The sequence below is a fragment of the Zeus faber genome, assembly GCF_960531495.2.
Source record: "Zeus faber genome assembly, chromosome: 1".
Lineage (NCBI taxonomy): Eukaryota > Metazoa > Chordata > Actinopteri > Zeiformes > Zeidae > Zeus > Zeus faber.
In genome coordinates, this window is record NC_137193.1 from 37,917,129 (window position 1) to 37,929,555 (window position 12,427).

The window sequence follows — 12,427 nt, forward strand, 5'->3', positions numbered from 1 at the left end:
TGGAAGGGGGTGAACTCTAGAATATGAATCTAAGTTGTTAACCACTGCTCTTAGCTGTAATGTGTGTTTGTGGGTTGTTGTTTTTTTTACAGTAAAAGGAAAGTGTGTGTTCTGTACGGGAGGTGGACGGAGTGTTTGTATGCGGTGGATCCTGTCACCTTCGAAACGCACTTGAGACACAACAGGACAGTCGAAAAGAAAGAGGCAGAGGGGAAGAGAAGCTGCAGAATGGTAAATAGAGGTTGAATATTTCAAGACTATATACAGTATATGCACTCACAAAAATAACTGCAGAATTGGAAAGATTCAGGCTTTATTGGCCTGTTTACTTCCACAAATGCAAGGAATTTGATTCACAGTTCTCAATGACTCTCAATTTAGTACAGAACAAACAGTAAAATGTAAAAAAGAAAAAGTTAAAAATCATCATAAAAGTTAAAGTACAATAATAATAATAATCTTTATTTGTATAGCACCTTTCATACACGACATGTAACTCAAAGTGTTCTACCTTAAAATAAGGCATCAGATAGTGACAAAAGCAAAGCAAAAGGCATTTATAAAGTAGAATAATAATTATAATATAATATCATTTATAATTGTATAAAAGTATAAAATAAATGATAAACAGGGTAGGAATAAGCGTTCCTCAGCGAACTATTTTCTTATTTCAATGGAGTCTTAGATTTTACTATCATGACACCCAAAATGCACAAAATAAAATAACTTTTCTTACTTGCATTGTCTTTCTTGCTACTTTTTCTTTCTCTTCTACTTCCGAGAATCGCCCAGACACACACACATAAACATTCACCATGGGTTTCTTACACTGTTGTCCAAATATCTCTCCTTTTTAAGAAATACTTACACAAAGTATTTCCAGATACAAGTTGTCATGAGGAAAATGACTCAAGTAAGAGTATATCGCTTGATGAGTTCCTTTTTTCCCTCCCTACACATTTGGGGGAAACAGAATCTTTAAGCTAAGACATCATACGGTTCAGGTTAAAGGTATTAATGTATTGAGTTCATGTCTCTGGATAATATTGTGAGTGAATAACTTATATTCATATGTCAAGTGTAAATAATCAGCGTGGATCCATTTAGGGAAATTGTTCCTGAATCAGTTTTCAGATAAATGAGGCTCGGCTAATATCCCCCAGATTAGTGTGTGAATATTAAATTATAGCGACTAAAATGCCATGAAGTGGTTGTTTATAATTGATATTTCACGTATAATTTCACATCATTAGTTGTGATTAAATACTGTAATCAGGGGAACGCTTCAATCCCAACATTCTGATGTAAACAGAGAAACTGAGATGAAAGGGGGGGGGGATGGTAGCTCAGGAGGTAGAGCTGGTGGTCTAGTGATCCAAAGGTTGCTGGTTCGATCCCAGGCTCCTCCTGCTAGCATGCTGTAGTGTCCTTGAGCAAGACACTTAACCCCTAATTGCTCCTGATGGTTGCGTCCGTCGGTGTTTGAACAATTGTAAGTCGCTTTGGATAAAAGCGTCTGCTAAATGACTAAATGACTAAATGTAAATGTAAATGTAAATGTAAATGTAAATGAAAGAGTGTATACTATACCTGCTAAAATAAGATAGATCCAGTAGATAAATAGATCCACTGATCAGCCACAACATTAAAATCACTGACAGGTGAAGTGAACAACATTTCTCATCTCGTTCCAATGCCACGTGGTGGGATATATTAGTCAGCAAGTGAACAGTCAGTTCTTGAAGTTGATGTGTTGGAAGCAGGAAAAATAGGCAAGTGCAAGGATCTGAGCAACTTTGACAAGGGTCAAATTGTGATAGCTGGACGACTGGGTCAGAGCATCTCCAAAACAGCAGGTCTTGTGGGGTGTTCCCTGTTTGCAGTGGTTATTACCTACCACAACTGGTCCAAAGAAGGACAACAGGTGAAACGGCTTCAGGGTCATGGGCACCCATGGCTCATTGATGGGCGTGGGAAGTGAAGTCTAGCCTGTGTCGTCCAATTCCACAGAAGAGCTACTGTAGCACATATTGCTCAAAAGGTTAATGCTGGCTATGATAGAAAGGTGTCAGAACACACAGCGCATTGCAGCTTGCTGTGTATGGGGCTGCGTAGCTGCTGATCGGTCGAGTCCCCATGCTGACCTCTATCGACCGCCGAAATCACCTACAATGGGCACGTGAGCGTCAGAACTGGACCATGGAGCAATTGAAGATGGTGGCCTCATCCGATGAATCCCGTTTTCTTATACATCCTGTGGATGGCCGGGGTTAGGGTCCGATCCGATCAAGCATCTGTGGGATGTGCTGGAATAACAAGCCCGAGCCATGGGCCCACCTCCCCACTTACAGAACTTAAAGGATCTGCCGCTAAAGTCTTGGTGCTAGATACCACAGGACACCTTCAGAGGTCTTGTGTCCATGCCTCAATGGGTCAGAGCTGTTTTGGCAGCACAAGTGGTGGTTTTAATGTTGTGGCTGATTGGTGTAGATAGATAGCTCGATAGATAGATACTATAGATAGATAGATAGATAGATGGATAGATAGAACCGCTTCGTACTTGTCGCCGTGGACTACTTAAGCAAGTGACCAGAGCGATTGCAGCCCCTGACCAGACCACCGCCATCACCACTGAACACCTGGTCAACAAGATGTTCTGCTGCTTCGGTGCGCCAGAGAAGGTGCACAGCAATCAGGGGCAGAACTTCGAGGCCGGGGAGTTCAGTGAGGTCTGCCAGCGGCTGGTGTCAAGAAAACTAGGACCAAGCCTCTGCACCCCTAAAGCGACGGGCTGGTGGAGCATTTCAACCGCATGCTGGCCAACCAACTTGTGATTCTGACCAACCGCCGACAGTGCATCTGGGACCTCCACCTGCCCCTGGTCTTTTGTAGTACCGAACAGCAGTCCAAGAGTACACCAAGTGCACTCCCGCAGCGCTTATGTGTGGAGGGGAACTCCGTACCCCGGTTGACTTGGTGTTCGGGCCACCCCCAGGACTGGAGGTGCTGCGGGAGCCCGGCCTGGGCTACCTCCACAACCTCTGTGAAAGGCTGCTTAAGGTGCACGGGTAGAACAGGCAAGCCTTAACAGATGGCGGGTCCCGACATAAGCGGGCCAACGACTCCTGCTGCCGGGGAACAGACTTTGCACCTTGTGCGGGTCTACTGTCTGGAGAGGAAGAAGGGCCTCTCCTCAAGCTGTTGAGCCAGTGGGCTGGCCCTTGCATTGTGCTGGAACAGCTGTCAGACGTGGTGTACAGGGTGTGGCTGGTCAAGTGGAACCAGGTGGTTGCCCTCTACCGTGACTGGCTCGCTCCCTACTGGCCCCTGGAGGAGGTATCAGGAGCTGAGGACCAGCTCCAAACAACCACTCTGACCACTGTTGTCATTGGAGAGGCCCGCAAAGATACCACAAAGATAAAGATAATAAACAAATGGTAAGGTACAATAAACCTAATGATAAGCATTAATTAATGTGGAGATTGTGCTGATCGTCCTGGAGCTGCAGGGTGAAAGTGTTTCACCCGGCCCGTGGAGCAGGGGCTGATTTTCTGATTCGGGATCTCCTCCTGCAGGGTTCTGGAGAGGAGGAGGAACCGGATGCTGTGGAGAACATCCCTGGCAGCCACCTCCTTTGGAGGGCCTCACCCCGACCCCACAACTCTGCTCAGGTGAGAGACCGCTGGGAACGGTTCTGATTGTGGAGGGTTCACTTCAGGGAAAGAAGAAGAAAGACATAGTCCTTTAGATAGGTGGAGGGATGGATGGATAGATTGATCAGTAATAATAATAAAGCAATGGAATAACAGCCAGGAGCACAGCCAGGAGCAGTGGGCAGCATACGTGGACGCGCCCGGGGACCAGGTGATAAATGTCCATCGCTGGTCAGACAATGATGGGTGCATGTTTTTGGTGGGGGTCCTTACTGACGTGAAGTGGAGGAGCCCCATGTGAGCACGGGGAGAACATGCAAACTCCACACAGAAAGGCTCCTATTTGGGAGATAACCCGCACGGTGCCAACAGCGCCCCAGGCGGGAATCGAACACAGGACCTTCTTGCTGTGAGGCAGCAGTGCAATGCACTGCGCCACCGTGCCACCATATACAGTGTGTATATGGTGGCAAATATATATATATATATATATCAATCTATCCATATATATATATATATATATATATATATATCAATCTATCCATATATATATATATCAATCTATCCATATATATATATATATATATATATATATATATATATATATATATTAGACTTCGAGTATTTAATTACATAACAAGTACATCATTCTGCTGAGATTTTGATTTTGATTTTGATTGATTTTGACATGTTAAATACAGAGGCTGTGAGTGCTTCGACTGGACTGAATGAATTGGTGCTTTTTAAAAAGTAACTAGCACTCTGAGATAATTTTACTCATACTTTCAGTTCTTATTTTCATCAGTACTTGTAATTTACTGGTAATTAGGAACACTTTTTGGAATTATAATTAGGAAAAATTTACCATGTTAGTGTAGTTCTACTAGTGCACTGATGTCTCTCAATGATATTTCCAATCGTAAAAAAAGACACTGAACTATAACCATGACTCTATGAGTATTAACTAAGTCCTTAGATAAACTTCTTTTAAGATTTGATTTGCATCCCTCTGCAGATGTACAGCTTCACGTCGTTTGCAATGCGACTCAACGAGACGAACGAGGAGATGGAGCGAATCGTTCCCAGGACAGACTGCCGGCTGCGACCTGACATCAGGGCTATGGAGAATGGAGACATCGGTGAGCTATTGTTATGGCTCTGCATTTTTTTTATTTTTGATCTCTGCCTTTTACGGGCTAAAAGTATCTTGAACTCTACAACGGCAGTATGCACAGACATGGTTGCAGTTTTGTTATAACCAAGACATTTCAGAAATCTTGTTATTAGAGTTTGATCACTATCTACTAACTTACTAACTAATACATTTCGGAGCAGGAATGAGTGAAGAACTGTCGTAATTTCATCGGTTTCAGGAGCGATCCGCTTTGTGACATCATCGTCCAAAGTTATATAAGTCCAAACTTCGTCTTCGTCAAACTTAGTTATTCCCCTCCAGCCACTTGCCGGTACGTCATCTAGACATTTAAAGGAAACTTGGAACCCTCTATAACTCGTGCTGCGTTTACAAAACATGTGACAGCCAATCGTACAGAGCAGAGAAACAACCATGTGACACAAACAGCAGGAGTGCCAGTGCTTCCTCCTCTGTCTTGGCAGCCGCGGCGCCCTCCGGCCAGGTAGCCCATAGTCAAGATGAGAACCCCCCAGAGCCGGCACGGTGGGTCTTCCTCAAACACCAATTTGAACTCGAACTCGTCCTCCTCCCAACCCAAGCGGGGGCGGCCCCCATCCCCGCACAAGGAGCGCGATTTAAGAGGGAATCCAAGATTTTCAGTGTCATCTGGTCTGATACGGTCAGAGAGAATCCCTCGGTCCCCTCCAAACGTCCCTGCATATAATCACAGAGTGCAGATTCAGGAATCTCGGATTATGGAACCTCGGAAACCTGTAATACATACCTAACAGCACTAAACTGGACCCCTATGTATTCCTGCCTGCTGTTTTATTAATTTGGGGTCCAGCCCGCAGGCTACGGCCATGGTTGAGGTGTCGTTAGAACAGGGATGTCACAGACATCTCATGGTTCAAGTTTCATCCATATGGATCCACATTCGGAGCAAGAATTTGTGAAAAACCGATTAAATTTGAAAACTTCTTGTCGGGTGGTGGAGAGGGATGAGTTTGTTGTGTAAGATGCTTTTTGACATCTTTATCCAATTTGTAATGTATGTGCTGCTTTGGTTGGGACTCAGGACGCTCATTTGCACCGTCCGAGCTGCGTGGTTTAGAGTCCATTGCTCTGTAGTGGTTGCAAACTGCGTGTGTAAGGAAAGTTGTGATTGTGCGTGTGAGCGTGTCTGTGTATCGTCTGAGCCTGCTTGACATCGGCAGGGCCTTTCATTTTATCTCTTGCCCTTTTTGCAAATAAACACATTCTTTTCGCCTCTAATCCGGTGCTGTGTCCCTCCTTATTTTGCTGCATTCGAGCCAGTCATAACACACAAACTGAAGGAGTCCAAAACAGTCCAAAACATATTCCGCGTTTGTCCTCAAACATGGAGTTCACTTGCAGCTCCAGAGCAACGGGTCCGAATCGTGTTGATTTTAGTCCGAAAAGTTTAAAAAGTTGATGAAATGTCTCTGAGGGACACGCAATGTTTAATCCATTTGAATGGAACCGTGTTGTTGGGAACTTCCACACGGAGTGATTTCCTTCCACAGGGACACGGTGAGGCAGGACTCTGTGGACTACAGGTAGGAAACAGCCACCTACTAATTTTTAGGATAAAGTCATGACACATAACAAGTGTATCGGCTTGTAGTAGTAATTCTGCGTGTCACCAGGACTGGAAAAAATTGCGTCACTGCGTCATTAAGTAATAAAATAAAAATAAAATTTTAGTTTGTTTTAGTAGTAATGCTGATATAAAAGGGAGCGACAACACAAACTGATGCTACACTACATTCCATGGGAACTTGAACATTTGTAATTGGTGTTGATACTGGACCACGTGTGTTATAAGAATTTTATATGTCTATGTTTTGATGTACTTTTCACATGAACTTTTGTACAAGGTATGTGTACTTTGCTTTTCTTATTATGGCTAAATAGAGTTCATGTCAAAAGACATGAACTAGTCACTTTCTGTGCCATAATATGAAGAGGAGAAAGGCAACATGTCTCGACCATGAGATAAGGGAACTTCAACAGAGGATCTGTCTCAACGAAAGTGCCCCATCAGTGAAACTGTCTCATCAGCAGGACCCATGCGGAGGCGTCGCGACATCAGTTGACCAACATCTCAACAACTCGTCAGTTTCGCCACTCCTAGAAAACTGTATAAAAAACTCAGCTCTCTAGTGAGAATTGAGCACTTCCTCTGTGGCACTCTGTTGTGTCGTTACACTGAAACTGCTCCTCTTGTACAAGATTAAATACTTTATTAACATAAAGTATATGTCTCTGATTTCCTCTGTAACGATTAGTCCGTGCACGAACAAAGTTTATAACATTTTAACTTTTACGACGTGTATTGTTGCCTGCAGCTATATTCAGAGGGCTGGATCCCGTGTTGATATTGTTCCTAATCTAAAACTATTTGAAACAGAAGAACGGCAGAAGCCACAAACAGCGCTGTAGTCTCGTTTGAACCGGTATGTCACAACATCTCGTGGTTGAAGTTTCATCCAAATCAATCCAAATACGGAGCAGAAGTTAGTGTAAAACCGTAAAAATTTGGCCAATATCACAGACACAAACCAATGCATTTAACGCAGCATATATAATAATAACTCAGCACTGATTTTTTTAGTACTGACCAATCAGAATCCAGTAATCCACAGAGCTGTGTATTAACATGTTATACCCACTGTAGATTGTTGTATTAACAAGTCATAACCCCTGTAAAGTTTTGTGATAACATGTTATAACCCCTGTAGCGATAAATAGTATATTAACATGTTATAACCCCTGTAGAGTGTTGTAATAACATTATTAACTGTCTGAAGTTGTTTTTTCTCCTGGACCTGCAGACCTAGCGAGTAGGGAGAAGAAGAGGCTGGAGGAGAAGCAGAGAGCGGCAAGGCAGCGGCGTGGCAAGGCTGAAGAAAGGTGGAAAACCAGGTCGGTTCAGATGGAAAAGTGTTGAATTTGTTCAGTATTTATTTTGGGTAAAACTTTAAAGTCTGTTCATGTGAATGATGAATAAGGTAACAACCATGAACATTTTCTGATTTTGGAAATTGTAATGCTTAGTAAGCACACCGAGATTATACAATATAGTAGTTACTTGGTAAAAAATTATATAAAATATATTATACTTAATTAAACTTAAATAAATTATATTTTTTATACTTAATATTCAAAGTTTTCCCTGTCAATAATGCAGTGAAATAACAAACATTTATGAGATAATACATAAATGGATGGATAAATTTTAGATAGATAGATAGATAGATAGATTGATACTGTAGATAGATAGCGCTCTGAATGCTGGCACGGCCGCTTACAACAAAGGTCTTGTATCCAGAAATACGGACAATTACAAAGCAGCGTCCTATAAACTGGGGAGGATGGTGAAGGACGCTAAACAGACGTACAGAGACACAGTGGAACTACAGATGGAGCAACGGGACACCAGACGCTTGTGGCAGGGGCTGCGGACTATTACTAACTATACCGTGTTCCAAATTATTATGCAAATGATATTTTTCTCTGATTTTCCTAAATAGTCGATGCACACGACAGTCAGTATAATTTTCAAGTCTTTAACCGTTAGGGTATAATTTGAATGTTATTGAACAAACCTCCCAATGATAACAGTATTTTTTTTAAGTAAAAAACTCAGAATGCACTGTTCCAAATTATTATACACAACAGAGTTTCAAAACATTTTATAGGTTGTAAAGAACTGAAAATGGTCATTTGTTGAATTTGCAGCATTAGGAGGTCATATTTACTGAAACCAAAAGCTATTTCAATCAAAAACATCTCAACAGACCAAGTTACATGTCAACATAGGACCCATTCTTTGATATCACCTTCACAATTCTTGCATCCATTGAACTTTTTTAAGAAAAAGAAGAAAGAAGAAACAGTCTTATTTATCACGCAACACACCACCTTACAACACATGCTTGCACACACACACACATGCACATGCTTTGATGGTGGCCGGTGAAATGGATTCTCTGCTTTTGACCGTGCCAACTTATGAGTTTTTGGAGAGTTTCTGCTTGAATTTCTTTGCAGGATGTCATAATAGCCTCCCAGAGCTGCTGTTTTGATGCAAACTGCCTCCACCCTCATAGATCTTTTGCTTGAGGATGCTCAAAAGGTTCTCAATAGGGTTGAGGTCAGTGGAGGATGGGGGCCATACCATGAGTTTCTCTCCTTTTATGCCCATAGCAGCCAATGACACAGAGGTATTCTTTGCAGCATGAGATGGTGCATTGTCATGCATGAAGATGATTTTATTACGGAAGGCACGCTTCTTCTTTTTGTACCATGGAAGAAAGTGGTCAGTCACAAAGTCTATATACTTTGCCGAGGTCATTTTCACACCTTCAGGGACCCTAAAGGGGCCTACCAGCTCTCCCCATCCCTATGATTCTGGCCCAAAACATGACTCCGCCACCTCCTTGCTGACGTCGCAGCCTTGTTGGGACATGGTGGCCATCCACCAGCCATCCACTACTCCATCCATCTGGACCATCCAGGGTTGCACAGCACTCATCAGTAAACAAGACTGTTTGAAAATGAGTTTTCATGTATTTCTGGGCTCACTGCAACCGTTTCTACTTGTGAGCATTGGTTAGGGGGGGGGCCCAATCGTAGGTTTATGCACAACTGCAAGCCTCTGGAGGATCCTACACCTTGAGGTTCGCAGGACTCCAGAGGCACCAGCAGCTTCAAATACCTGTTTGCTGCTTTGTAACAGCATTTTAGCAGCTGCTCTCTTAATCCCATGAATTTGTCTGGCAGAAACCTTCCTCATTATGCCTTTATCTGCACTAACCTGTCTGTGCTCTGAATTAGCCACAAATCTCTTCACAGTACGATGATCACGCTTAAGTTTTCATGAAATATCTAATGTTTTCACACCTTGTCCAAGGCATTGCACTATTTGACGCTTTTTGGCAGCAGAGAGATGCTTTTTCTTTCCCATATTGCTTGAAACCTGTGGCCTGCTTAATAATGTGGAACGTCCTTCTTAAGTAGTTTTCCTTTAATTGGGCTCACCTGGCAAACTTATTATCACAGGTGTCTATGATTGATTTCAGTGATCCAAAGAGCCCTGAGACACAATACTTTCCATGGGTTTAATTGAAAAACAAAAAATGTAATGTTTATGACACTTAAATTCAATTTGCATAATAATTTGGAACGCGGTGTACAAGAGCAGCCCCTCCCCAGCCATGAGTGTGCATGCCTCGCTAGCCAACAAACTGAACCCCTTTAATGCGCGGTTTAATGCGCTGGCTAATTGCAGTTACACGGCTGGGAACGAGCCCGCACTCTGTGTCTGAGCATGACATCAGGAGGGCTCTGATGTGTGTGAACACCAGGAAAGCTGCGGGCCCAGATGGCATATCTGGGCGAGTACTGAAAACCTGTGCTAACCAGCTAGCCCCAGTGCTCACTAGGATATTCAACCCCTCCCTAGTTGAGTCGGTGGTCCCGTCCTGCTTCAAGAGTGCTTTGAGAAGCTGATCAAGGATTACATCTGAGCCTCTCTCCCCCGCACCATTGACCCGCTGCAGTTCGCGTACCGGCCGAACAGATCCATGGACGACACGGTCTCCCAGGTACTGCACACCACGCTCACGCACCTGGATGTCCGGAAGGGGGGCTATGTGAGATTGCTGTTCATTGATTACAGTTCAGCTTTCAATACCATAGTCCCCACTAGACTAGCTGTCAAGCTGCGGGAGCTAGGACGGAACACTCTGCTGTGTGCCTGGATCCTCCACCCCCTTACAACCAGGCCCCAGGTGATTAGGGTGGGGAGGCACATGTCCAGCACCATCACCCTGAACACAGGATCCTCCCCAGGGCTGCGTCCTCAGCCCCCTACTCTACTCCCTGTACACACATGACTGTGTGGCCAGGTCCAGCTCCAACATCATCATCAAGTTTGCTGACACCGTCGTGGTGGGCCGGATCACCGACAACGACAAGTAGTTCCAGTGGTGCGTTCAGCCGAACACCGAAGACACCACTGAAACTACCCTCCCCTCATTGCAGGACTTATACACCAGGAGGTGTAGTAGCAGAGCCTGCAGGATCATGAAGGATCCTCACCACCCCAACAACGGACTGTTCCAGCTGCTGCAGTCAGGCAAGCGCCTCCGCAGTCACACAGTGAGAACAGAGAGACTGAGACAGAGTTTCTTCCCGCAAGCCATAAGGACTGTCAATGCTGAACTCACCAGGGGTCCTCACTGAGACACACACATAGGCCCCATTGCCTTACTGTACCGTATGTTGCATAATGTACTGTATTCTGTATCACTGTACTGGGTTACTGCATACTGTGCTGTATTGCTGTTCTGTTCAGTGTTACTGTATTACTGTGCTGTACTGTTGTATAAGGTATATCTCCACACACACTACCTATTTTATTCTATTTACTAACTGCATTACGTTTTAGGAATCAGTTAGTTCAGTTAGTTTAGTTAGTAATTAGTTAGTTATTGTGTCAGTTTAGTACTTATTGTGCATAATCTCTGAGTGTGTTGTAATGACATTTCACTGCATGCATGTATACTCGTTTTTATATTGTATGTATGTGATAAATAAACATCTTGAATCTTGTAGATAGATATTACATTTGCTCCTCTTGTCTCTTAGTGTGGCTCTTGCACTAATATTTTCTTAATTTCTTTAACAGAGTTTATAATAAAGCCTTGTTAGTGAAAATCAGAAAAGAATAATATTAAGTGGTAAAAACTGAATTAAAGGTATACTGTGCAGAATATAGCCTTATTGTTTTGGTCTGTTTTTACAGCATAAACAGCTTTCCCTGACGTAACATTAAAAATAAAGAGCGATAGAGTGCCATCTTGTTGCCCTAGGCAATGGTCCTCTGATTCCAAAAATTCCCCGGTAGACCATTTTGACCCCTAGCCTAATACAGCCCTGAAAATATGTCCCGTTGACTCCTCTGTCACTGCTTACATTTCCTAACGAGCTGTGATCGCCGCCCTTCAAACACCACCTCCAGGTCTGATCTCCATCTCAGTGGTTTGTTGTAAATTTCAAATTGAGGGGGAAGTGGCTGGTGTTCGGTCATGACCCTAAATAACCATGTAATACCTTAAAATTGAGGATGATCTACCGTCCATTAAACTCACGGGCTAATGGCCTGGTGTGATCTGATGTCTGTGTTTTGTCTTCAGGTGGTTCCACCAGGGCCAGAACCCCCACGTGGGTTCCCAGGACTGGATCTTCTCTGGAGGATACTGGAAGAGGGACTATGTTCAGCTGCAACTCCCCGACCTCTACTGACCCATGCTGCTTTATTCCAAGTTCCAACACACACACAGAATTTTAACACATCATTTCAAATTGAACAGTTCCCCAGTGCTTCCCCAGTGCTGCCTTAGTCTGTTACACACACACACATATACAGCAGTATAATTCCTTTTGAAACGTTGCATTTGCACACAGTTCCTCTTTGTTTCTAGTGATTTTTTAAACCTGCTGTGGCACATTAGTTACTGCAGAATTTATACACAGGGTTTTATTCTGTGTCTTTTTTAAATGTCTTGAAGTGTGATCTTATTCCAAATGACTTACACCGTATATGGGT

At 43.4% G+C, this 12,427-nt stretch overlaps 1 protein-coding gene across 1 annotated transcript in view; it reads left to right on the top strand.

Moving 5' to 3' along the window:
- The window catches only part of osbpl1a (oxysterol binding protein-like 1A), a gene marked incomplete at its 3' end in the record, with an annotated part of 57,643 nt that extends 45,520 nt beyond the window's left edge, over window positions 1-12,123 (top strand). The window contains exons 24-28 of the mRNA XM_080024274.1: window positions 93-231; window positions 3,576-3,671; window positions 4,669-4,792; window positions 7,647-7,737; window positions 12,015-12,123. Of these exons, the coding sequence (XP_079880400.1) occupies window positions 93-231; window positions 3,576-3,671; window positions 4,669-4,792; window positions 7,647-7,737; window positions 12,015-12,123 (559 nt within the window). The remainder of the gene's footprint in view (window positions 1-92; window positions 232-3,575; window positions 3,672-4,668; window positions 4,793-7,646; window positions 7,738-12,014) is intronic.
- Window positions 12,124-12,427: the final 304 nt, after the last annotated feature.